The 27,861-nt window shown below is 36.1% G+C and overlaps 2 protein-coding genes across 2 annotated transcripts; one reads left to right on the forward strand and one right to left on the reverse strand.

Annotated features, from left to right (window-relative positions):
- Positions 1 to 941: 941 nt before the first annotated feature.
- Positions 942 to 5,328, forward strand: LOC135682101 (CST complex subunit STN1). The gene is made up of 5 exons (XM_065196834.2): positions 942 to 1,137; positions 2,160 to 2,255; positions 2,489 to 2,671; positions 3,430 to 3,530; positions 4,222 to 5,328. The coding sequence occupies exons 1-5, from the start codon at positions 1,005 to 1,007 to the stop codon at positions 4,234 to 4,236; spliced, it is 528 nt and encodes a 175-aa protein (XP_065052906.2). The 5' UTR covers positions 942 to 1,004; the 3' UTR covers positions 4,237 to 5,328.
- LOC135682064 (uncharacterized) lies at positions 5,100 to 27,814 on the reverse strand. The gene is made up of 18 exons (XM_065196788.2): positions 27,400 to 27,814; positions 24,529 to 24,659; positions 22,717 to 22,835; positions 20,259 to 20,363; positions 19,894 to 19,945; positions 17,671 to 17,815; positions 17,241 to 17,324; positions 16,634 to 16,654; positions 16,268 to 16,308; positions 16,108 to 16,137; positions 14,737 to 15,580; positions 14,077 to 14,421; positions 9,828 to 9,938; positions 9,123 to 9,145; positions 8,674 to 8,761; positions 8,060 to 8,155; positions 7,520 to 7,570; positions 5,100 to 6,971 (listed from the first exon to the last, which is right to left on the reverse strand). The coding sequence occupies exons 1-18, from the start codon at positions 27,667 to 27,669 to the stop codon at positions 6,903 to 6,905; spliced, it is 2,625 nt and encodes an 874-aa protein (XP_065052860.2). The 5' UTR covers positions 27,670 to 27,814; the 3' UTR covers positions 5,100 to 6,902.
- Between the last annotated feature and the right edge of the window lie 47 nt (positions 27,815 to 27,861).

A 27,861-nucleotide genomic window follows, 5' to 3' on the forward strand; every position in this document is an offset into this window, starting at 1 on the left:
TTCTGGGGGCTCGACATTGGCAAGAGGAACTTGATCTATTGTATTGTTTCGAGCAGATTTTGGGAGTTTTTTTAAATTAACACCTATGTAAGCTCTTTCTTTTGTACGGTAAGGGGAGTCACTCCCTCCCCGTTGTCAGAAATTTCATCAAAGGGGTTTGCATTCACCCCTACCAGTTCTTGCATTCAGTACTTCTTTCCAGATAACAACAACGAAAAACGGTTGTCTGGTTGCCCCTGGTTGTCTGGTTGTCTGGTGTTTGAAGAGGAATTGAAACAGTTTAATAACATCTTCACCTCGAACCTTAGAAAGGCTCTGTAAAAACCAAAGCTGGTACCTTGGCTTAGTAAGAATCCTAATTTATGACGTAGTAAGAATCTATTTTAGATTTTTTAATCTTGAATAAATGAGCAGGCTGAACACAGTAAATGCTTTATGGTATGGCCAATGAATTCTTTAAAGTTTGCTAAATGATTACTTACTATTCTGGCTTAGCTCTTAAATTATACAAACGTGGCCAAAGTACAGTGGTTTGATTGGATAAATGCCTGCACTCAATGTCCTATCTACGTCAATAAAAGATTTAAGTTTGGGTACACTCTTTTTATAAGAGTGCTACAAACTTGGTCCAGCCTCAATATTCTTAAGAATTTTTTTGTTTTGAGCATAAGTATATTCTCAAAGCATTCTCACGTTTTTCAAATTTGATGTGGCTTCAGGAAATATCGCCCACCATCTAATAAAAACCATGATTTTTGAAAAGACAAGATATGGTCTGTCATGCGGTTCTCTGTTTTCAACACAGCAAATCAGGCAACTGCTGAAAAATGAGACACAAATATATAAGCTGAAGCTGCACGATATTTTCAAAATATTCTTGAAAATTTGATAATTCTGAGACTGAATATTCTTATAAACAATCAGCCTCGTTTCTATTACAGTAGTCCTTTGAAAATGGCGGGAATTTTAATGGGCCTGTCCTGAGTTTAGATGTAACTTTCATCATGGCCTCTTGTAGCAGCAAAAGTGGGCCTGAAGAAGCATTATATGAATTTAGTATGGATCCAATTTTTTGGGCAACTGCTAAGTTGTTTATTTGCGATATCTTGGAGCTGCAATCATCAACGACGTTTCCAGGTAATTTCATTATCAGGGTAGTAATTTCAGAACCACCAATTTGGTTTTCAAATCAAAAGAGCGAATCAAATCCACAACTCTCGCAAGGTTGATGTCCTATGCAAAGCTCGTCGATGCAATCATTAATAAAATGTTTTCTTGGTGTATTTTTTTTTCAATTTTGCAAAATAATTCAACACCGTTGACCATGAAACAAAAAATGGAATGAAATGGATTAAGGAGAGTGCATTAGGCTGGTTTTATACCGAGTTTCATGGAGTTGGATATCACTTATGGTGTACCTCAAGGTAGCATGAATCTAAATGTGCAAAAAGCATTTTAATTTATTTCCTTTAAAAACATAAGATTAGCTCAACGAGTTGTCATTTCAATTAATAATTGATTTGGCAATCTTATCTGTCATGTGCAGTCGTGCTTGCATTTCTGTTCTGATTGGCTTGAAATTCATTTTTATTATTTGTACCCAAAATTTCTTGTCAGGATGTCGTGTGTACAATGGTGACATGTCTCGCATGATCAAACTGATTTAATTGCTAGCATGCAAAGACATCCCTCATTGGCTATAAAGACAAATTACATTGATAATTTTTCCCATTTGTAAAGTCTGCCTGCAGGCTGCCCGGGATGAAATCCATGTAATCCTCACACCAAATATTAGCTAGTGGGTCATTCCATGTCAGTTCATCAGATAAAAGTTGGAATTGACACCCATCATCTTAAATTTTCTTCACTTTCATTTTGCAAATGAATCCTGTTTAGAAATATGGTTCTGTAACATTCTTTTAAGTTTTTTCTATTCTCAGTTAATTTTTTTCTGTTGCATTTCTTCATTAACTTATATTGCTTATATTCCAATAAGATGGCCAAAAATCTGTGCATTCTGTTCTTAGTAATGTTGATGGTTTCCAGTTAAGTTTGTAGCTAAGGATAAAGCCTGTTTTCTATCATATAATTTGTAACATATTTCTTAATAACATATAAGCTATAAGCTATGTATCAGGGCTTTTCTTTTAATACTCCAGATACTTTTTTGCTGTACAATCGAACCATTTCAAGAATATGTATTATGGGGTATATTGTTGGAGTTAAAAAGAGAGAAAATGTGTCTGAGTTTATAGGTAAGATATTTTTAATATTTACATCTTTCACTATCATCTATCACAACTCTTCACTTCAATGATTCAGATTTATTGGTCAGAACTGCTGTTATTGGTTTCCTCATTTTTTACAAATTCAGTGACAATTGACTGATTTCAGAGTTGCAAAAAATATTTGTTGGTGTTTTGAGTGAAAAAGGCTAGATTAGGCAATTTAAAATTAGAAATCTAACCAAAGCTGTTTTACATTTCAGTTGATGATGGCACAGGGGTGATTTCATGTTTTGACTGGGACCATCTTTCATATCTCAAAGATCAGAAAGAAGTTCTAAAACAAACAACTGATACAGAAGGTTTTAATATTGGGATGTTGGTTAAACTCCATGGCAAACTTTCTGTCTTCAGAAATGAAAAGCAAATCACCATTGAAGCTATCCGTATCCACTGTATTAATGCTGAAGTGATTCTTATTTTTTGTGTGTCTTGCAGACACAAGGAGTGCAGATGTCAATAATCTGGTTTTTTCTTTGAGCTGAAAAATTTGTTTTTTTTGTGTTGTATACAAAAATATATTTCTCTCCTAATCCAAACAGCCTTGGAAATATGACTTTTTTCAATGGAATGCCAAAGAAGCAGCAAATTTTCCATTTAATCTTATTTTATGATGTTTTTTGACATGTTCATTTGTATTGTGGACCTAACTTTATTTCTTTGCTATCCAGTTTAAATTTTCTTTTCACACTCAAGCCAATACGAATTAGATCTCAAAATCCCTTTATATAAGTTTGCATTCTAAAAGTGGTATCTTTTAGGCAGGGATGCCAAGCACATTTTAGACTGGGGGACTTTAGAATGGGGTGCCTCTTACATAGTTTGCCATCATTATCTGTGATGCCACAACCTTGATATCATACTTTAGTGAAAAAGTGGATGGGGGCTACAGCTTCCCAGTGGCGTTCCTGTTAGGACAATACAGATCATGTTTCCAATTGATTGTAACTTTTCTGTTCTCAGCATTGACATTGAAACTAGGAGACAGAAGGTTAAATTTTTCAGTGTCCTTTTTCCCAGAACTTTTTGGTTGCTAGTGACCATGATAAGTGCCCTTCCAAAAGTTATGCTCCTCCATAATATGCTTTAACATAGTTTTCTATTGTTTCTACACCTTGACTGACAATCTTGAATTGGCATAAAGGCAAAGAGAATGATGCCAATGCAGAGATACATCATTGGTTGCAAACTATATCTTTGAACCAAGAGGACTACCAGTTATGTGAAAAGTCACCAAGTCACCAGGTCAATGCTTAGATTTTTTCTTTAAGGCTTACTGTAAATCCATTTGTCTAATGTTATATTTGTATGACTGATTATTTTAATTTATTTTTCTTTATTATGTTCTAAATTCAGGCCTAAATTTTTGAAAATTTTCAGTCCAATTTCACTTGAAGTATAAATGTAACCTGATGATACAGATACAGAAGACACTTTGTTTCCCACACATCTGCCTTCTCAACTCTATACGAAAAATTCTAAATATTAATGAAAAATGTCCCAAGCTGAAAAAGAATAAGCCTTGATGTTTGGTGAAACGAACATGTTATTGGGATGTGTCCTGCATACATCTGATCTTGACCTAGTTCCTTGTTGTAAATCCCTTGTTGCATAATTTTTTTTATAAAGCAGAGCCAAACAACTGCCAGTGCGTATTAGATATTACCTTCATTTCTTACATTTCATTCCCTACACAACATTTCATTTTTACTAAGAAATTATATTTCTTTTCTCTCTGAATTTATAGTTCCTTCCCTTGGCTATATTTTTGATTGTTTAGTGTAATTATGTCTGGACCCTGGACCTTTAGCTTTTAGAATTTTTAGCTTTCTGCTTGTCTCGCACCATGTTCTCAAGTTCTTATTGAGCCATCAATTTGAGTTATCAAACCAATGTATCATTTCTTTGGCCAATTCAAATCATTTTTATTTTACAGGGCAGTGGAGAGTAAAGGATTGAACAGTTTGGTCATTTGGGCAGAATAAACAAAGTTGGGGCAAATTACCTTCATGTTGGTATCAGTTGTACCTTGTCTGCTGTGAGTGGGTAGGCTGATCAAAAGAGTCAGTGCTAAATATGTTATACTGTGTAAGGCCATGCCAAGGGCTTTTAGAATTGTCTTGGTGCTGGCATAAGAGTGGCATTGGCATTGACAATGCTGTCTATTAGACCCAACAACAGAGCTGAAAACTGATTATTGTTATGTTAAAGTTATTGTTACTCCTATTAATTTGCTATGGCATAGTTATAAAGAATAAATTATAAATTCACAGCAATGTCCAAAGATCTTGGTTTTGAGGTTGTTAAAAATGCATATATGTAACAAGTATCAATTTGCAAAACTTTCAAAGAAATTTTCTGTCTACTTTATTAAATAATTATAGAAATGAAGGCATTAAAGCATTCGGTTGTTTGAAGCAAAATTAAAAGTAAGTTTGGAACATTCATACATTTCCGGTGGCAGGGAAGCCTTTGCCTTTTCAAATTGTAAGCCGTCAAACTGCTTAATAGCAGTCTCTGAAGAATTGCCAGAGTCTACAATGTTCTACACATATCAAGGTAGTTTTGTTTTGAGGATGATTACATGATCTGGTAGTAGTTTTCATAAAGTCTTCCATTTACCTCACAAAAATTACCATCATCCAACAGATATTCAAAAGTCAGCTGTTAAATCTCTCAGTATTGCTGGTCTAATCAGGGTCGTTTGTAGCACAAAATCTTTCTTGGTAGAATAATCTGCAGACAGGATGTTGTCTTACATCATTTATAAAATAATTTCAACACAACAGAGTACAAAGATTCAAAAAGAAGATGTGACCGGACTGATCGTATGGATTTTAGTAGTTATATTCGCGTTAAACAAATATAAATTGAAAGACTGGATATGCAAAATACAGAAATGACCACTTATCAAACTACTGACACAACTGCCCCCGTCAAGGGCCATTTGGTGCATTTAAATCACATACAAAATGGGAAAACTCATGGAGATAATGTTTCGCATTTTAATCGCAACATTCCAAAAGCAGTCTTTATTCCCTTTTATAAAACCTGGGATTTAGGCATGCTTATTTTGGTTGTCCTTTAATAAGGGTATCAATTTTTGCAATGAGAATGAAAGTCCATGTGAAAGCCAGCCACCCGTTCTCTGGATGAAATACTAATGTTGACTCAAGTAGAGAGTTAGTTCTTCTTCCATTTCCTCAAGCTTTGGGGACCTTCCTAAGAGAACAAAAAATAGGATGGGGTTTTCATTGGCCTTCCATATTGCCATTAAGAGTATGATATTCATTTTTTCCGGACTGAACAGTAATGGCATGCAAATAGTTTTGGCTACTCAGATGCAGGACAGGAGCTGCGAAAATGATTTTGCACATGGAAGAACTTTCAGTTCAGGGGACACTCCACTTACTATTCTGCAACATTAACAGAGGCCTTAACTACTCGATCAAGCACAAGGCAGGTTCAAAAGAGGGCAACATACTGCTAGGTTTAAATCTGAAAACCTACGGGGCCAGTTTGCATCGCTCAATTATCCCTAGAATGTTCTGTTTTAACGAAGCATCTACGAATGAGCTAAAACAAAGATACAGCGAAGCATGGAAAAATATTCCACAACTGAATTAAACGATTTTACGAGTCTCTCGACCGTTTCCAGCATTCGTTAAGTTACAAATTCACGGTCAAAAACAAATTTAACATGAAAATTGGCATGCAGGAATCGACTCATCACCGGGAGTTCAAACAAGCAGAACGTACACGTGACTGTAATGGCAAATAGCCAGCTTTACCAGAAAAGGTGAGGCTTATTATCATGCACGGAGGTTTGATTAAGGCCGCTCATGGAAGCTTCCTCCCAGAATGCAGCATTAGGCTGGGGGAGCATACTTCGAACAAGCCTACCCAGAACGGGCCTACCAAGGACAAACTTCCTAGAGGTAATACTCCCGTGGCCTTTTGAGAAACGATGATTTGGAGGATTTCATTGATATTTACAACCTGATTGATTTCGTATTGAAATTTACCAAAATTTTCCTAAACTAGAAAAGACGTTGCTAAATTTAGTCTAAAATTAAAGCTTGTTTCCGAAGCAGCTCTTATCGGAAACAGCCCGTATCCTTACTGACGTCTTTATACAATAATGTTTGAAGAAACATCGATTTTACTACGAGCAAAATTCACTTACTTCCCACTTGTATATTACAAATAAGAAGTCACTGCTGTACGTTTGCTGTTTGAAAGTCGACCCAGTCTCCTTGGCACGCGTTCTGATTCCCGGACACAGCAGGTAGCATGACCTCGTCGGGGGTCGATTTGGATCAGTGGACTATCGTGCATTAATACAAACTATCCTAAATAAAATACAATTTAGGTGTGAAATGCATGTCGAATACCATTGGCTATCTAAACCATTTCCCTGGTAGACATTAAACAAGGGAAATCAGCACAAAATCCTTCAATTTACACACAAAAAGTATAAATCAAAGAACGAAAATGGGGATTGATGAGGGAATCACACTCTTGTGTCTTTATTACAGTTTGATAAAGTAAAAAGTGAAAGCAATGCTATGCCCCGCCAGCCAGATCGACTGCGCAAATCAACGACGAGCCTCTCTCTCACGATGCATTTGACCTCGTTAGCGTGCTTATTACTCGAATGAGCGCTCCGTTTTCGTCTTTCATTTTCTGCAAAAATGACAAAGGTCAAGGAAAATTAATGTATTCCAAATAATTTTATAGAGAATAAAATGGAAAAACTGCTATTGGGTAGATAGAAGGTGGTCATTTTCATCTTAGGACTCCAATGGGTGTGCTCGCGTTTCTGACTGGCCTATTTCAATAAACAACGAAGTATATAGTTCCTAGATTAGAGTTTTTGATTGATTTTCTGACATTTTAAAATCCGTAGATTGTCAGTCGAAAAGTTTAGTGTGTTTCAAAATATTTGCAAGTTTGCTTAACTTTCAGGCATAAAATGAATACGAGAATCATATTGAAAACCAAGCATATACATTGCTTGTTAGTAACATCTGATGCCTGTTGTAATATATAACTGATGCTGGTTGGCAACTTATCAACAACAACACAGGACACTGAACAAATTTGTTTGAATCTTAAAAAATCGAAAATAGTTTTCGTGTACATGCAGCTGTGAACATGTTACGACTTCAAACAATATTTTAAAAAATTAGGCATTGAAATGGCGAGAGTTAGGCACAAATTTTGCAAATTACCTTCATTGCATCTTCACATTGAGCTAATTTTTCCTTCAACTCTTCTTTCTCCTAAAATAATCACATGGAGTAGAAGTTTTAATATATATTTATAGTATATAAACATATTGTATATATATATAGCTTATAAACGTTTATTTGTAAGGTTTATCACAAGTTGATCTTGGTTAAAATAAAAGTTCATTTGACATGCAAGGTAGCTTACGGTACACTACAAAGATTTTTTAAGGAATTGGTTTATGTCTAAACAAATTATTTGGTTCATCAGTAATATTGTGACATAACACCAAATCAAGACGAAACTAAATGTATATAAATTGAACAACATAAATTGATGCCGGCAAGATACAGAAGAAAAATATTACTGTTTACCTTTGTCAAAACATAAACATACCATAGACAACATCGTTAAACAGCATTGTTAAAAACATACCCTAGACAAGTTTATCTAGAATATCAACATAAAAATGACCAGTATGTTTTTTAAGGAAATTTCACAAAGCTGTATTTACAAAAGGAAGAAATTCTAGTCAGTCATACCCTGTTGGCCTTCTCTAGCTTCGATTTGTATTCTTCGACGTCACTTAAAGCATCCCGTAGCCTGCGTTGTAGTTCTCGCGGGTCGGATGAGTCACTCTGAAATACAACAACAAATAATTAGTTTCAAAAGGGGATTTCATACAAGCAATTTAAGCAGTAACGATTCTATAAGCAACGAATGAGGTAGCAATGATTGTGTTAGCTTGCTGCAGTCAAAGTGCTTCTTTCCTGCACTACTTTCACGAGAGTGCACTGAATGCCATGAACTTCGAATGACTTAAGAAAATTGCTGAAACGAGATGATAGACGGTTTCGAGGCAACTCGGAAAGGAGGATGAGAAAGGGACATGTTCACGTGGGTCGAAATTAATCTAGAAAATCTAATTAACACGCAAAACTGTCACTGATATTTCTCTGCTATTTTCTAAAACTGACTGCTTTCCTACGAGTCAAATCACTTTCCTCAATCAAAAATATATAGTACAAATCATCCCAGGGTGTCATACAACTTTAGCAAACCTATCCCTGCTTCCCCAACTATGCTCATGTTGAAGTATGTCATACGCCTGTGAACTCAGTGTAACACAAAATATTGCATTTCTTGGTGATGATACCTTTGAAGATAACGAGGAGGAATCCCTGCTTCTGCTTGACAGCGATGACATTCCACTTGACGATCCCGCTTCCCTGTTCTCCCGATTCCTAAAGAAAAACGCCAAATTAACTACTGAAAAAAGAGAGAGCATCGAGCCTTTGGAGGGAGCTTTGAGTAACTTGCGATTGTTTGCCGATCAAAAAAAAGGAGGTTTAAACAAGTAATGCTAAAATGGTTCCAACAGGAAAACAGATCGTAAACTTTTTTAATCTTATGTAAGAAATTCACTTGAAAAACCTATAACATTAATGTGGAAGATCTTAATTCTTTTAATAATCAACTTTGGCAAAACTCAAATAGAAAGAATACACTCCTAGACATAAAAAGTTTTCAACAGTTTTTGTGGATAAGAAATTAATCTTTAAACGCAGGTAAATATGCAAAGAAGTGTATAAATAAATTTCTTACTTTCTTATTCGTTCCGAAATGCTCTGCAAAAAAGGAAAGGATTGTTAGAAGTACCGAGTTTTGTTATTTTAAATAAAACGAATGCGGTGAATTCTAGCTTGGTTTGACGCTGAGATACTAGGTTTTGAAGGGGAATCGCTGTCGGAGGAAATCTTGATGCGATGAGTTGGAAAATTAAAATCAGTCTGTTTGGAAAAATATTAAAGCATCCCAGAGCAAAGCTAAAGTATGCCCGTGTCCAATTTTTATAAGAAAAGTATTGAACACTGTAGTTCAACACTGCATATCTTTTAGTGAAGTAAAGCTTTTGCTAGCAGAATCACCCAAGTAGAATTTTGTCTGTTTTCATTTCCAACAACATTTCTCTTTAGGTAATGGGCAATTAAAAGCAACCAAAAGAAACAATAAACTAAGCCGCAGAATATTTGCTAACATTGAAGTTACTCAATACTATTTTGGCAGTCGCTAACAAACATTTTTCACAATCGTACTTCCGTGTATGAGGCGGGATTCGGAAATTGTGTAACAGCTTTTGAGCAGTGGCATTCACTGCAGTCTAATATTGGGGTCTAAGGCATCGGGAGACGGGCTAAAAACGTGGAGGGTATCGGAAACGGGGGCCAATTGGATATCTTCTATGTAATACTTTACCATTTATACATAATATTTTCCAATGTAGCCCGATAAAAGGTGATGAACACTCACCAGTCTTGGTGGCTCATCTTCAGCAACTGAGCTTGATTTCTTAGTTTCAGTATCTTCATTGGTCCTTGTGTTAATCCTCGTTTCTTTCTTCTCCTCATCCTCATCTTCGTCCTAAAAAACACAGCAATGTGGCCTTTATATATACTCTACAATCAAGCAGATTCACTCTCACAACCCACTGTCTCATTTATATAAAATTTCCAAACAAAATATTAACAACAAAACAAAAATCTACGCCACCATTAACAACCTTAAAACAGCACGCTCGCTGTACGCTTTGCCTTTACTGATCTTCAAAACTGCATCAACTTCTACCAGAAGCTTTCAGATTGTAAATCTAAGCTGAACAGTTTGGACCTAGGTAAAACGTTGACTTAGCCTTTGAAAACATTTGCTTCAAAATGTTTGCTTTCATCAAAGCCATTTCTAATTTCTATAACACCAAAAAATTGTTTACAAATCTAAGCAATTTTGAAAATAGCTCCTAGATAAAAATCACTTCTCAAACAAAAATAAAGTTGCTTATATTTTTGTTCAATTCATTTCGATTTTACATGATACAACTGCATAAATAGATAATGCAACAAAACTGTTATTTCCAGCACCAAAAAGTATGGACTTACCTACAATCCCGGAAAAATTGTTGAGACAAAATGCAATTTCTGCGATTTTCTACTTTGTGTGCCCCTAAAAATTCGAATCCCCCTCCCCCCGAATCATTGTTGGATTTGTAGCTCTACCATTTCTCTTTCAAAATCATGTATTAAACAATAAACCGGGGGAGGGGACAGTCATTTTTTAAAGGAAAGAGAAAATATAAACTTTCCTTCAAAAGTCTCGACCATTGTTTTCCGAGATTGTAGCTTGGGCCGTAAAAATGTTTAATTAAAGCAGAAATAACGTTTGATTACAATGTTCAAAATTTCGTCTAAATATTTCTGGAGATTATATTGGTGTGGATCTATAACAGCGTTTTTATGATTTTAATGATTTTAATGAATACAATGATTTTAACGTCTCCAAAAATGCAAGCCTTGATAGACTAAGCAAAAGCAAGCAAACATCGAGCCGATCAATTTGAACCGAAATAATAAATCGAGATATCAACCGTCAAACACAAACCAGAACAATACTTTTCAAAAGACAGGATCTAACAACGATTTACAAAGCTAGCCTGCTTAAAAATTTGCCCTAGTTAATTAAAAATATTTAGCCTTTTCATTTGTTTGTTTTTCTGACAAACAATTTGCAAGCGGCTGAGATTGGTGTGCTGGGAAAACCATGCAATGGGCGTTTTCCAAAACAAAAACACAACAGTTGTCTAGACAAATTTGTACGGAGTTTTGTGTACAATGAAATTATCGAATCTTACAAACTAGTCATTTACAACTTATTTGTTTGGTTTGACTACAGTACACGTCAATAATAATATACCAATAATAACAATTAAGGCCGTCTTGGAAAAATAGAAGTTTTCAGCAATGCTTGTCATGTAACGAAAGGGAAGGACAAGAGGTCACGAAATAGTAGCTATACATAGAGCAACAAGTGAATCTTAAATACGTGGCGAATAACCTAAAAACCCTTCATTATACGGTTACAAACCAGAACAAAACGACTGCTTCCTTCGATTCGGATAGCTTTTGACAAGAATTTAAAATATGGTTCCATGGAGGTTAATTTGCGGTTTTCGTGATAAGAATAGCCAGTTCACATTTTGTAAATTAAATAAGAAGAGAAAAGGCCAACCTGGCAAGCATACAGTCAGATTCAATCAATTTGGCGTTTCGATAACAAAGAAATTTTTTTCAATTTGCTCTTGACCGCTGCGCTGCGGCCACAATCTCTTCTTAACATCGCATGGCAAGCCCTAAACCTATAGAAGGCTAAAGAATGACATTTTTGAAGTGATTTTGAAAGTTCGTTTTTCGCAAGTGGCTGGTTGTAACTTGGAAGTTGCTTAGAACAACTTCGGTCATACGTATGGCACTGTACTTTGAAAGGTCTTGCAACAGATGTGTCTTCTCCGCTCAATGTGATGTACAATGGCTTGCAGCTCTACCCTTTTGTCTCCACTGGGCGTTGCTGGGAATCCACTTACGTTTACGCCAATTGATCTTTTGGCGGGGTATTCAATACGATTTCAAAGAACGAGGCGGGGCTCAGCACTCCCCCCATGTTCACAATCGCTTGCAGAAGAAGCCAAAAAGGGGGAAATTCAAAGGATTTACAAGAGAGTTTGCAGAGTTAGTTTATACCACAAATTACGAGATGAAGCAAATCATCCGGTGGGCATTCCCATACGGCCAAGGAGTCCGAAAATATGAGAAGAGCCTGGAACAAACAACGCGTGAAAAATTCAAAAGTGAAGAAGGAAACCCAAGGCAAACACATACCCAGCGATACTTTCTGCGTCGAGAGTATCCAAGCATTTTGATTTACAGGCAGCAGAAACATTAATTCTAGGAACCAATTGGTATTCCACTCGCAAACTTAGCACGATCTGATTCAGATTTACAAATAATTCGAGAAAACCTCAATACAACTAAAACCGTGGCCCCTGACCGCTCTCGGCGCAAACGACCGCTTTCTTTGATAAACAATACAAGCTGTCCTAGCATTATGGTTCCTTCGTTAGGTAATAAGTGCACGAAGAAGTATACAGAAAGGGGTGGGAAGACAAAAAAAATTTCAATATAGGCTTAGAAATCTCAAGGAGAGTACCAAGAATAACTTCAGAACTGAAGAAGCTTTAAAAAACACAACTACTCTCTTCGCTTCTATCTGTAGGCCTTCTTCATAAACAAAAGGCAATTCTCTGGTCAACCCACGCCTTAGAGAATACGAGAGGATGAATCCATATTTGAGAAGTAGGACGAGACGATTTAATGGCGAATGACAAACTGCACAGTTTAAGACCATAAATAATTGGTTTTCGCGTAGCTTATTGCTCACGAATTCAAAACAATATTGTTTTATGTGCAAATAACAATAAATCTCTGAACATTGTAATGTCCTGTTTAGTCGAGAATCCTTATTCAGTGAGCTGAACTGTTCGCCGAATTAGCTTCTTTATTCCACGGAATCCCATTGCAAAACTTTGCATGCGGCTGGGCACAGCGGATTACTGGCCCTAAGCCGATGACCGCAAACGAATTCTACGAACAGAGGGTCGCTGTCTAAACGGCTTCAGCATCAAGCGCGGTGAGGCTACAATGTGATAAAAACACTCCCCCAAACTCAAATTTACTGCAACCAAAATCTTTTTATTCATAACTTTCATAATTTTAATCCAAAGCAATTCGGCACATCTTAAAACGAAGCATGAAACGAGAGGCCGACCTTCTTGAGAAATAGTGAGTACGAGGTTCTTACAAAGTCATTCTCACGTTGGACAAAATGAAAAAATACTATGTACAGGGAAGCTAAAGCTTGGGGTAATTTTGTAATGAGGGTAGTTTTGTAATGACTCTTAACAAGTGTCATCCCACTTCAACTCAAAGAATCGGGCTCGAGACTTTATATAACACATAAGGCCACACATTATTTTCAAAAAATCTTTAAAATTTTTACAAAAAACAAAAGGCCAGCTAAATGGACATAGCGTTGATTAGATAATACGCGAATTCGTACTTTGATTGGTTTAATTTTCTTACAGCAGCAAAAATAAAACCATAGAACGTACTAAAGGGACGAATTTAGTAGTTGACAAGGCAAAACAATGTAATCAACCTATAATGTTACCAATACATAAATGTATTCTGCGATTATACTAGACGATTAAAAGTCATCAAGAGAACCTTCACGACTCTTGTTTTTGTGTTTTGTAAAACTTTATTGTAAAACTGTATTCTGCAGATTAATAAACAAAAATCGGGAGATTCTGCACTTGACTCAAAACTATTCATATGAATGGATAAATTTTGAACGTTTCATTGAATGAATGAACTAGAAGCTGTACAAAGAGAGCACAAGAACTAAAACATCCCCTACACTTTCTGCAAAAAAAACTGTCGAAGGTCCTGTAGTTTCCTGTAGATCATCACCTGCTCAAAACCTTTTGATGTGCAACCCTTTGATCTGAAGCAGTTAACAAATAGAAAATATTAAGCTAGACAAATCTAATGATCTAGTATTAAGTGTCGGTTTTCAATGCTCTCTACTATGAAATAAAAAAAACAAGAACCCGTAATTAAAAAAGTATAACGTTTAAAGAAAACCTTTTCAGATGAAAAATATGATAACAAACCTCGTCAGGCATATAGGCAACACCGGTGCCCTTTCGCTTTTCTCTTGGTCTCCTGCTCCTTCTGGCCCTTTGTGCAGACAGACTCGAGTTCTCATCATCATCATCGCCTTCATCTTTCCTGTCGTCTTTTTTCTCAGCCTCTTTTTCCCTTTCCGCCTCTTTTCGATCTTGAAATTTCTTTCTAATGGATACGGTATCTTCTCTGTCTTCTTTATCATGCTCTAACCTGCTCCTTAACGAAGAGATTGTGTCATTTTCTGGTTTTTCATCTTTCATATCGGATGGCCTGCTTGGTCGCAAAGGGCCTGAGAGCAACGCCCTACGTGCACGAAGTGAAGAGGCAGCCTGAAATAAGATGTTTAATACTTTAGGCACTGAAATTTTATTGAGAAACTGTGTACTACAGCTGTCTTTTCTTACTTGAGGGAATCGGAATTAAACAGCATGTAATAAGATGAAAAAGGCAACTTGAGGATAATAAGAATCCTTTAAAGCCCTTTTCAAAATAGGTTTCCAAAGAACAAAACTTGTTGCAGTCACTTTTGAGGTACTTCGTGCTTCTCATGCTATGCTACATTAGGCAGTATCTGTCCCTTGAAAGAAACCAATCTAAAAATTTGAATCTAACAAAACACACAACACACAAACAATAAAACTTACGTCTTCCGCTTTTCGGTCATCGTCATTCGCAACCCTGGATGTCTTGCTTTCATCTTGATCGTTATTGCGTTCTCTATACCGATTTAATGCTGAGCTTGCCAACGAATCACCCGGCTTTGGTATGTTAAATTTTGCCCTTATTTCATCAGCTTTACTCATATGACGCTTTCCTCCTTCATCTTCCCTATCTTCGCCTCGCAGTGGCCTACTTATTCTTGGTTTGTTTTCATCATTTTTCGGTTCTTCTTTGTCCTCGTTCCGAGATCGAGGCCTTGGAATACTGAATTTCGCCCGTAAATCCTCCTTCTTGGTGTCCTCTGTTTTGCCAGGCCTAGGTATTGTCGTGTTAATAGTACTCTCCTTCTCGTCTGATTTATCCCTAGGGCGTGGAATACTAAATCGTATTGGGTCTCGACCTGACCGGTCTGATTCTTTCTTTGAGTCATCATCACTCTGTTTAAGCCTGCTGCTAATGCGGGAATTGAGGTAGTCACTCTTGTTTTCGTCTCGTTTCTCGGTGTCTCTGTTCATGAGGGCGGATGGTCTTAATGGCGTGCTAGAAATTAACGGATTTCTGGGTGTTGAAACTTTTTCATTTGACGCAGTTGTTGGTGGTCGAGCGAGCGACCCTGGTCGCAGTGGTTCAGGAACTGCAGGAATAGGCATGCGCCGTGGCTGATTTTTAGTTTCCTCTTCAGACTCTTCTTCAGACTCTTCCTCTGACTCGGATTCTTCCTCTTCTTTTGCATCGTTCGAATCTGGTTTTGCCTTCCCGTTATGCTTTGCGCGCCCGCCTTTCAAAGCGGACTTTACTGGAACAGCGTTCGAATCAAAGAAGTAATTACTAGAAGAAATAATAAACAGAGATAAAAGCTGACGTTCGCTAAATAAGGAAGTTTCTAATACACGTGATCACAGTAAAGGAAGTGGAATAGAATTGCATAAAGCAAATTACCCGTATTCCTTTTATTTCAAAGTGTTACTAAGAATGACATGTAATGGCTGAAATTGAGAATGAGGCGATAAATCCGCCTCATTCCCATCCCATGAAACAACGATTACCCACGATCCTGAACCTACCACCCTTAACGCTTAATCATATATAACGGTATGTGAGGTTGTTAATCTGCCCCCTTTCACGGCTTGCAGCCATCCCAGTCTGCCATGAAGGCCCAACATCCCCGTAGCCCTCAACGTTTACAATTGCAATGGTTAGCACCAGTTGAGACTGTCAGACAGACACGATCTCTCGCCATCGTCATCGCCTCCCGATAACATCATATTAAGAACAACTTTTCCGGCAGAAATATGAACGAAATCAAAGAAAGTAACTGGCTATAAAACTTCAACATAAATCCTTTAAAAACTTACTTTCGTTGTGAATCATCATTGACATCATTCCTACGAGAAAACATGAGGCCTAAAATATGCTTTATGAATTAGTATGATTAACTGACCAAATAAAAAACCAAAGCCGCAAAACAACAGTTGGATATTAAAACAAAGAAAAAAATTGAATGAGACCATTTACCTCAATTTTGAATCGCGAGGGCCTAGCTGCTCAATAATCCTCTACAAAAAAAGCAAAAGACCGTGTCACGCGGAGAACAAGCTATACACTGTGTATTTCATACCCTCTTTACAAATACTATGGCATTTTCAAAACAACGACGTCACAGCCCAATACAAAAACTACAAATATGGGGTTTGCAAAACCTTTAACGAACTTATAGAGAATAAATAAAGCAATATACATGATTAACAAAAAAGTCCGAGCAAGATCTCATAATGGAGATACCAAAACTATTTTCTCGTGAGATATACGACTTGGTCATTTATTTCCTTTAACAATGGGAAAATCCAAAACAAAATTATGCAAGTGCCAAGCAACACTTACATTTGATCTGTCAAGTCCATCCTAAAACAAAAAAGACAAAATGAAAAAAAGCTTCACAAACAAACATTTTTACTCCACTCCTCATAATTATCATTCATGAAACTGAGTTTATTCCATGCAGTTTCGCATTATCTTTAGTCACCCAATAAAAAACACTTGAACAATACTTTACTAAGGAATTTGTTAAACTAAAGCGAAAGGGAATCTGCATTTTTCAAATTTCACGTAGCTACAAAACGATAACAGTATTACTTTTGTCGTTTGTTCCAACGTCCATAATAACATTTCTGAACGGAGCCATCGGTTTTAAAACCAATCTGAAGTGATCATAAAAGGATCGAATACGAAATTTTCTGAATGTTTCACCACCTACCATGAACAAACTGGGAACAATTACCTACTATAAGTGTGGGAGGGAATGATAGATGAAATGAGATCTCAAATCTCAATGATCAGAAGAAAACTGGAAAAAAAGACTGTTGCTTGACCCCATTAGTGTCCCACTGGGTTTGCGTAGGCAATTACTTAAAGCTTAAACAAACTCTTGAGCCCAAAACCACAAAACGCTGTTAACTGCAAATGATAATTCTGGATATTAATAGGTTACCTTGGCACGAGCTTTCGCCTTCTTTCTTAATTCTTCTACGAATTTAATCATATCTCCTTCAGCAACATCCACTGGAGTTTGTCCCTACAACAGTCGATTGCAAATAGAATTTACAATTGAAACGAAATCCGATAACATTAGGACTAAGTAAGACATAATCAGAGCAAGAACGTCGTAATAACATTGAAAACAAAGATCTTTTATGGTTCCACGAGATTGTTTCGATGAACGTTCTCGCTCTTGCTGGTTTTCAACATACCAATGCTAATCTAAAGTTCTGAACAAATTCATATCTACCTTTAAAAAACGACACCATTGTGGAAACCAAAATGAAAAGACTGAAGACAGGAACAATAAGACATGAAATTCCTGCAACGTTTTAGCTACGAAATTACAGCTACGGGGCATAAAAGCCTACAGGGAAACTCACAATGTTGTTTCTAACGTTAAAATCGGCACCAGCCTCGGTTAGGATTTCTGCGGCCTGTTGCTGTTCCCAGTGCACAGCAGCATGGAGAGGAGACCAATCATCTTTGTCTTTCATGTTCACATCGCAGCCAGCTTGAAGAAGCAGTCTAAAATGAGTGAAATATTCTTTAGATCGTTATAGTTTAATACCAAAGCCTCTGTTCTCAGTTTGTAACTTTGTTTGATGTAATAATGAAGTAGAACCACTGCCTATCTTCGAAAATTTGCAACTGGCAGCAGCAAGACAGTAATTCACAATGTTATGACAAGAAAAAAGGAATGCCAGAGGGTTTGCAAAAAATAAAAAATGTGACACGAGATTTGGAAAGAATGCAACTTTCGATGACTTTCATTAAACCATAGTTGATATGATTTAACTCAACAAAATAAAACCTGACTTCTCATAAATACAATCATATGGCATTTTTGAAGATTCCTAATGGTCACGCTCACTTCCATCGGTGTCACTGCATTTCTTTTACATTTTCTAACATTCACTTGCTTGTGTTCTTCGGTGAAACAGGACAATTTCTAGCACTTATGTGCCAGCGTTTATTGGCTTACCATATCAGTGGTGGGCACCTTGGGGGGCGCAAAGGGGGTCACCCACAATATTTTGGAGCTATGGTCTTTTGTTCTAAAACAATTGGAAAATGTGATGTCATCTTATCAAAACAATAGGCTCGCCCCCCCCCCCCCCATATATGGTCAAGTGCCCGCCCCTGATTCAAATGTATCGGTAATTTGCTGTTTTCTTCATTTTCTTCGATTCATATGAAATTGTCTCAACTAGACTATACCCAAATCTACTGAGTGTCCGACTACAAAAACAGTCGAACTTTTGCCAAACGTAACAGGATAACGATTAGCATTCTGCCATCTTTTTGTCAGCATTAACAAGGTAAAGTATTTAAGCTCCACCCAAAAACAGAAGACATACGAAAAACCTTTTCACTGCAAACACGGTAGACATTGGTTAGAAATAGCAGTACACAAAGACCCTTTTTCGCTTCGAATCAAAGTAGACCATACTGTTGCCGCAAGCGTCTCAACGGTTGTCTTATGTACTTAGGCCGATACTTCAACCACTTGTTGACAATACAAAATGCACGTGGTTGGTTCCAATGATCCAGAATGTATTAGCCATCTGTCAAACCATAGTATCGAATAATACATGTTTCTTACGATGGCACCAAAAGCAACAAAGCTTTTCTTTTCACACACCACAATTTTGCATTCATTGCTTATTTCTTGCAGTAACAAGGGAAGAAGTCCCTTAAACAGCAGAAATTATCTACACAACATGGGCTGAGATGCTTATCACTGTGTTGTACACTTCACAATGATTATAATTTTTTGTCATGCCAGTTATCAGTCTGAAGAACTTAACTTATAACGACCAATCATTAGGAGAAGCCTTAACAAACCATAATGTTAAGGCAAACAGAGCTCAGAAATTTGATTACTCGATAATTCAGTTTCTTTAAAAACATTCCTCTTTAGGCCAACAATTCTGATTTTAATCTGGAATATTGGGTAGCTTACCATTGAGAATCAAAATAATAGAAGATTGAACATTTTAATGAAGTAAAAAAAAAGTATGACATTAGTTATGGATAGAATGGCAAATAGACTCCCAAAAACTCTCCAATTTGGGCTGACTAATTCAACGGTTCTGAATTTTGTCGAATATTTGATAAAAAGCAATCCTTTCTAGGATTCCTTCGAAAGAATCAGTATCAGTGCCCCTCTTAAGGCCCCCAAGGATAAACATGGACTGTATTTAATGCACATGATCTTATCATCATCACACCCGTCAAGAGACCCACTAAATGTGCATTTTTTCATTGCTTATTTAAAAGGGGGTTTATTTAAATGTGCATAGGGGGGCTTATTCAAAATTTATGCTTGGTAGGGGGGTGCTTAATAGAGGGGCAGCTTAAAATAGAGGGGCAGCTTAAAAGAGAGGGGGCTTAATAGAGCTTTTACAGTATGCATTAGCAGTGGACATAGCTATAAGGATAGGTAGAAAGCAGCCCCCCTGGAGGACTGGTCTCTCATCAAAGACTTTGATGCTTTGACCCAATGCACTAAAATACATTAGAAAATATCATAAAACGCCGCCCTGCGTAAAGTCCTGTAATTCCCTTTATTCGTAACGCATTTTGAGAACAAATAAACCTACCTCATGACTTTGTGGTACCCCTTTGCGGCAGCAACATGCAATGCGGATGCCCCTATGGAGAAAAACAAGGCACGATAAAACTCCGTGCATTAAAAAGAGAAAATTAAGGAAAGGAATGCGTGATTTTTTCACAAGAAATTATATTTGTAAAATGCCAATAATAAAGCAGTAATGAGGTAAAAGAAAACACAAAAGTGTTCAAGTGGACGTTTACGGATGATGGAACAGTTGATGAACGGGAAAATATAAGTAATTTCAATTTGGTCAATTACAATGGAAAAAGAATGAAACTGCTAAAACAACAAATAACACAATACGCTGCTGATAAACTCCTAGCCATGAAACTAAAAAAACAACGTGCGAACCTTGAAAGTTCTGTTGTTCATCTATCTTTTTACTGTTCACCCAGCTCGTCGCATCCTCCAGCATCAACTTCTCTTCCTGATTTCGAATTTCATCCACCTCAACACCTAGAAAATTTGCCTTGTTATTTGCCTTGAGGTTTACAATATACAGCTTTAACTTTTTAAGAGAACGTTTTGACATGAAAAGTCTCATCTTTCAGCGTCTTTGGTGAAATATTTCGTTTTTAAAATGTTGAACTCAAAAGTAATGTTAGATAAACAAATAAAAAGGTTTTTCCCATCTATCGTCCGCAAAGACATCATCCAAAAAAGAGTTTTACATCAAGTCGATGAAATAAACAGATAATTTTTTTTCAATTTCATACTTTAATTATGAAACAATTTCAAATAGAAAACATTTCAAAGGTGCAAAGTATAAATAAAATAGGCAAAGATTTGTGGCATGATTGAAAATTCTAAGATCTAGCTTTTCCTTGGTTTTCAAATATTGCAAAATCACCAACTAGGAAATCAATAAAATAAAACAAGAAGACTTTTATGTGACCTTTAAGGATACTCAGATTGCATTGGCACCAGAGGTTTAGGAACAAATTGAAATGTTATGTTAAGGAGATGACATTGTCACCATCAGAGAAGGTTCTAATATCTTTGGCCTTTCATTTAAATTCAAATCGGGCATAATCCGCGTCCAGTTAGATTATGCAAAGATACTTTATAGCAAATGAGACACAGAGTGAACTTTATCTCCATTGAGGCATTGATCCTCATGACCACAAGTGACCTGATACAATACACACCAATGTTAACTCCACTTAGAGCCTTGAAACATTAACGTTTGGCATGTGGGTACATCAGAATATTGCTATGACAATTGTCAGACAAAAGATATCTGACATCCAAATGTATAAAATATTTCACTGGGCTAGATAGATAATGAAGCCAGAATTTGAAGATTGTCTTTGTCAATACACATGTTGATAACATGAGTCAGTTTAACGGAGTAATGAATATTTGTGAAGGATTTGTGTAAAATTTGCACCTCTCTACAGCATTTGACTGTCTTGCAAATATCGTATAACATAATTGGGTGGGTACCATATACAGCATAAATGTATTAAAAGATCTTAGTAGATTCAATAGATTAACAGACTTACTCTGGGGAAGCTCGTCTTAACCATTTCAACGAAAGAAGGAAAAAATGTTTGGGATGAGCATTAAAGAAAGCTTGCAAGAAATTTTTGCTGACAGATTTATGATGGAAAGCAGGTGAGATATTCTTGCTGGCAACAAAAGTTGAGTTATAAAACCTTAAAAAGTAAAATTGACAAGCTGGAAGAAAGTAATTCATAGTGTATAGCTGTATTCCTCCCTAAGAAAAAACGGCTAGGACAATTTGAATTTAGTGTACCAATGCTTGCTAAAGTTAGACAAGCAACAATTGTCTAAGGAAATTAAAATCACATTTAATGTAAAAAACCATTCATAAACTTTTTTCTGGCAGTTCATATCTTTATTAGTTGTTTGTAGCACTATGCTGCACAGTCCTGGTAAAATTAAGCATGTGATCACTACACACACAGGAAAAACCCCCCAAGGTGACTTTTCACTGCACACCCAGTGCAGCGTTTTAACTGACTGTTGTAATGTCTGATTAACTTTTATGTTTTGCTATGCCATTAAAAGAAACTTTGTCTGGTCTTAAGGATACAAATTAGCAAAATTGATTAAAAAACATATGGTTGTATCTAATTTAGAATATGAGTTTGTGCGCATTGTAATACAAGCAAATTCTAAAGATTTCTGTTTGAAGAAATGGTTTAGTTGTTTTGAAAAAGTGTTTTATTTCTTTTGTGTTTGGTCCTTTTTCTGGAGTGAGGTGGGTTAGGCATATTCACTCTTAAAAAATTTTAAAAAACTTGTATTCATTTTGTAGAATTATGCTGTTTTCAAGAAACTTCTTTTAAAATTCCATAAAACGTCTTTGGTTAATAAAAACTATGTACACTTTTCCTAACAGTGATATACCCTCATATTTCACAAATTTTTTTCACAAGTATATATCATATTTAAAGGTCTGTCAGGCCTTCATTTTGATTATAAAGTATTCACTTTAAGAATGGTACAACATTGCATGCCTTAATCTTTAAGCCAGCAAGCCACAAATTTCAAGGTGGAGGGGCCAAGTTCTATACATTGAACTTGAATCTAGTGCTGCAAAATAGGGCCTCTATGGAAATGTTTTTGCTTACCAAAAAAGTGGGGGCCATGGCCCCTCCAGCCCCCTGGTAGCGTGGGCCCTGGGCAAACTCCATACTACCAGCACTGGTCGTGTGGGATTTTTGGGTGTTCAAGCTGCTAAAAGCAGTTGAAAATGTAAAAATGTTTTTGCAAGGAAAATACTGTTTTATTTAGATATTGTATACATGTATTACAAAGGCCTATGGACTTAACTCTTTACCTAGTTTATCTAATTCCTCTTCTAAGAATTCCTCCATCTCCTTTTCTTCAGCCAAGTCAACTGGAACTTCATCCTCGTTGTTTACAGCTAGCAAATCTGCACCATTGTCAATGAGGATCCTGGAGGAGAAAAAGAAGCAAGTGCTTCAACGTTATTTTGATATATTATAAAACTATTTAAACCCCAGTTCTATCTACAAAATGTCAATGTTGGTGAATTTAGATAATAACTGCTCTATATTTTGAACTGACATGGTACAAAAAATCTGGTTATCACAAATGTGTTAGGCCACATCAGATTGAAAATACAGGTGCAATAGTACAACAAACAACCTACCCTTGACAGGAATAAGATACTACTTGTTATCAAATTAGATGTATGTAAATGATTGACCAAATCATATAGATATATAATTGGAGTTGGTATATGCTTCAGGTTTCCTTCAACTTAAATAATTTGAGGTTGTCATGAACAAATGAGCCACCAAACAACAACTAAAAAGACTAAAGCTGCCTCTAGTGCATATGCAACCAATTCTTAATACATTTTATGATGGTTCATGATGGTGATCTGTTAAGAAAAGTGCAAATAAAAGAGATTCCGTTTGTTTAAGTAGTATGTGACAACTCAAGTTTATAACTGAAGCAGATTCTTTTCAGATAAAACTACAGTGGCTCTAACAAAGATCAATACACTTTTGAGACTGAAAACATAGAAGTTCCAAACATTTAAATATACTATAAACTCAATTTTCTAAACAGTATCTAAATTACAACACATTTCCTGACACTGGACCATTATGTTTGAAGCATTACTACCCTGTTGCTTTTCAAAGGTCACACATTAAGTTCACAGTATCCAAATAGTTGTGATACATGTCTTGCTCTTTCATAAAAGCATAAACCTTTAGACTGCTTTCAAGTGGTAAGCCAATCCAGATAATAAACAAGGATATAAAATGTAAAGAAATGGCAATCAGAGAGCACCATTACAACTCCTAAGCAATGACCAGTTTCCAATGCTAGCATCTTGACTCACTCCTTTCATCAAATTCAATCAACAATAACATTTATATTACAACTCTCACATAGCAAGAAAGGAACCTAGAGAAATGAAGAAAACCTTCATAAAATTGAAAAAAGTTGATTTTAAATCAAGAGGCAATCTGCTTATGTCTTTGAGACAGCCATATGCCTGTGGTTTCCATTCTTGGTTCACATATCTATGATATGATGCATGTAATGAATATTTCAAGTGCACATTCTAAACATATAAATAATGAATTTGCCTACAACCTAAAAATACTTGTAACACAAGCATAAATTATGTAGATCATTAAAAACAAAACTAGTCATAATAAAGTGTTTATCAAAGTACCTGCTTGAATGACAAATCATGACAATTGATGAGCACTGATTTAAAATCAAACACAAGTAGCTCATACAATAATTACCTAATGTATGGCTCAAACTATGAAAACAAAAAAATGGAGTATAAAAAGAAAAATAAATTCATAAATAAAAAGAACTAGAAGATATGAGAAACACCCAATAATGCACAGTGTAAAACAATTGACAAACAACTTTGTCCTAAAATTTCTTTTCTGTTGTTAAAAACATGCACCAGTTGTGTCCAGACTACAGACAGCTCCTTTAACACAAGATCGAGGTCCAATGATTAAGATTGAAAAACCTGATTTACAAAAAAAGCAAGCAAAAACCCACACAAAGGCATTTGTCCAGGACAGAATAAGAAATATAATATTCATTTCAGAGCTGCTGTCTCTGAAATTGCATTGAGAAATATACTTACTGGGCAATTTCAACATTTCCTGCACTTGCAGCAGCATGGAGTGGAGTCCACCCCTCATTATCTCTGGCATCAAGGTATGCACCCTTGTTGACAAGAAGCTCTACAAGCTCGACATTCTCGTCAATGCAAGCCTAAAAAAGATAAGTTTTATATACGATTAACTAAGATAACTATGATTAACAAGATGATCAACTAACATAAAAAACAACTTCAAATATACAATATTTTGTCTGTTTCCTTTGATATAGGCTTAGAACAAAAATGGTCCTTATAACAGTGTGCATACAATCAAACTAATTATTGATGACAACATTGTAAAGAAGATAAGAAGAAGATAAGAAGAAGAATTGGATGAGGCTCAATCAAAATTATTCAGTCATATAGTTCTAGCAATGACCAATTTGAGAAACTTTGTCATTGTAAGTAAGAAACTCCATCACTCACAAACAACAAAGAGATAGACAGGCAGTCGCATACCATTTGTTGTGGTAATTCAATAAAATGCCATAGGCAACCTAAGATGGCAGAAATCATCAAATTGAGGGGTCCAATTCAAGAATTTATGGTAGCAGTGGGGGCTTATTTGAGGGGGGCTTATTGACAGTTTTTAGTTCTAGGGTGGGGGCTTATTTGAGGGTGGCTTTTTTGAGGGGGCAATTCGAGGATTTACAGTAAAGAAATAGGAAAAATCAATGTTTTAGAACACCTGTCTTTACAAAATTCCTGTCTGCTTCTTTCGATGTAGACATGGTATTAATTTAATTTCTCATTGTGTCTTAACAATAATTTTACAGTTTGAGTTTTTGCAAGAATGTCCTATAAACTTTGGTAAATAACATTTAAAAAAATATATATTCATATTTATAAACGGATTTATAAAATTAATCAAGAAAATAATTCTAGATATATTTCCCCTATGCTTATGTCATCATTTCAGAGATTTATAGGTTTGCAGGAACGACAACGAGCAGTCATGTTTGCTATGGAAATATTATCATGTATGACTTAATGCCAACAGTTAGAAAAATTCATCTGAACAAAAAAGGAAACAAAAGGCAAAGAAATATTGACAAAATAAACTAGGTTTTGAGATCAGTTTTGGTGTTATAACAGCAAGGTTACTACCAAAGTTGAACATGTATTTAAAGGTTGGTGGTGGCTGAAAAGAGATGTTTGTAAACAAATCACCACATCAGAAGATCTAACAAATGCAGTCTGGATGGTTGTAATATCTTTCTGCTTCAAGAAGTTTCTTTAACTATCAAAAGATCAATATAACCTTAGTGTTTTAATATGTAACTTGACAATTTTTTAGCCATTTTTAAGCATCATTTTAAGCAAAAGAATATTAGCAATTTAAAAAAATTCCTGCAAGGTTTGGTTTTAGATTTTGCTAATAGATGCACAATGGCTACTGGCTAGCAGTTGTCATTTCTTAGTAAAGTAAGATTCTGTGTAGTGAGAAATTTAGATGAATTGTGAATCCTAGTTGTCCTTGGGTTTTGGAGTGTATCTACCTAAGGTACTGCTTCACTGGTGACTTTGATTTTGAAAATGACCACTTGCCATAACAATGGACTACTAAAACTTTATTTGATTATGTCCAAGTTCTTCTCCTGATAAAAAAGTATTTTTTACAGCCCTGTCAAATTAATTCTAATAAAAAGGCCAAAATTAGTAGAAGTTTTTAAATTAAGGATCTTAAATTATGCAAAGAACCTTTGCAAATTTTCAGAGCCCCAAAAACTACAAAAATATACATAAAAAGCAAAAGCACAGTTTTAATGTGTGTTTTGTGAGCCTATTCACTGGACTCCCTGCACTTAATAGTCCATTTAGACACTTTTTTGACAATTTTCCAAAGACTTTCTAAAGGAAATCCTGGATATTATTTAAAATCATATGCATTTATTACATGAATACAGACCTAGTCATGATTTTTTTCCTTGGTGACATAGAAATAATTGAAAAAATCTTTTAAAATTTTTAAAATTTTACGTCTCTGTATAAAAGAGCTCACTTTCTTGGGGGTTGAGGGGATGGCTATACCCCGTCATGAATTCATTAGGTTCTGTGACATCCAGCAAAATATTCTGTAGCTGTATGGTGAAAATCTTCAAGTTACTAAATATCCAGACGAATTTAATTTGCATATGGGATCCCTAAATCATTTGCAGAGAAAACTTTTGGGCGAAAAATCGAGCGAAATCAAGGAAACAAGTGATCACAATGTCCGAAAGATGGAATGAGAGAAGTGATTGGGGGTACTATGTAGGTCAGAATTCACCGTTTGTATATGGCTATTGCCTTTTGACGATCTATATTCATTTCAAACCTTTTTGCCTCCTTTATGAAGAATTAACTGACATTATGACAGAAACGTTTTTATTTGATCGGTGGGTTACTGCATATCTATTTTTATATATATTACTTGTGATTGCAACTCTATTGCATTGAATTCCATTTTCCTGATCAAAACACTTCTAAAGTAGAAAATCTAAGCAGATGGATTATTCTATGCCATCTACAGACTGCAAAATTTTCATCAACCGGCACGGCACTGACAGAGAAATTCAAAGGGCGATAACAATGTATGGCTTTGTACACCCCTAACGATGTAACAAGTGGGTACTACGAACCTAGGCCAGTACCAAATTTTGAACGCGTTTACATGCCGAAGCTTTCTGTAGTGGCAAATGCACATCGAATATCTATTCTAATGCGCAAAAAGAAAAACAGAACTTCCCCATCCTAGGTGGAGTGGGACACTTTCCACAGGTTTCTCTGTTAACCTCTCCTAGAATGGTTGGGCTTGGTAGTTTCGTCAAGGTAAATTAGAGCCTACTTTGTGGAGGAAGGTAGTAACCTTACCTGATGTAGGGCTGTCAAGCCATCAACATTTGAACAGTTTATATCAACTCCATCGTTCAATAGGTTTCTCGTTTCGTCGATATCTCCACTAGAAACAGCGGATAAGAACACAGTCTCTTTATCGAAAGTAATACGGACTTGATTTGCTGAGCGGCGAATAGATTCTCGGTTAGTATCACTTGAGATCCAGCGTTTGATCGCCTCTTGTCGCTTCAACAGTGCACTAGCAGCTCGTGAAGTCTGACCAAGGTCGGTCATTTTCTCCACCATATTTTAAGGTACGTCTATCCTGGTAGTCTTGCTCAAGTGGATACGAAATGTACACATAAATTTAGCCATGTTTGAAGATCATCGGTAGACTGTGCTCGCGGAATATGTTCGTAAATCGTAGAGGCCCTTTTACAAGCCAAGCAATGCATGGAGAATATCGTGCTCTGATTGGTTCCTTTGTGGAATAAGGCC

Source organism: Rhopilema esculentum, chromosome 17 (assembly GCF_057945365.1).
Source record: "Rhopilema esculentum isolate cy_ngs chromosome 17, ASM5794536v1, whole genome shotgun sequence".
Classification (NCBI taxonomy): Eukaryota; Metazoa; Cnidaria; class Scyphozoa; order Rhizostomeae; family Rhizostomatidae; genus Rhopilema; species Rhopilema esculentum.

Coding starts and splice junctions, on each gene's coding strand:
- LOC135682101 (XM_065196834.2), top strand. CDS start 1,005: ATGGCCTCTTGTAGCAGCAAAAGTGGGCCTGAAGAAGCATTATATGAA. Junction 1,138..2,159: donor ATCATCAACGACGTTTCCAG/GTAATTTCATTA, acceptor TTAATACTCCAG/ATACTTTTTTGCTGTACAAT. Junction 2,672..3,429: donor AATCACCATTGAAGCTATCC/GTATCCACTGTA, acceptor ATTGGCATAAAG/GCAAAGAGAATGATGCCAAT.
- LOC135682064 (XM_065196788.2), bottom strand. CDS start 27,669: ATGGTGGAGAAAATGACCGACCTTGGTCAGACTTCACGAGCTGCTAGT. Junction 24,660..27,399: donor GCTTGACAGCCCTACATCAG/GTAAGGTTACTA, acceptor TATCTTTTTTAG/GCTTGCATTGACGAGAATGT. Junction 8,156..8,673: donor CCTCCTCGTTATCTTCAAAG/GTATCATCACCA, acceptor GTTGTATTTCAG/AGTGACTCATCCGACCCGCG.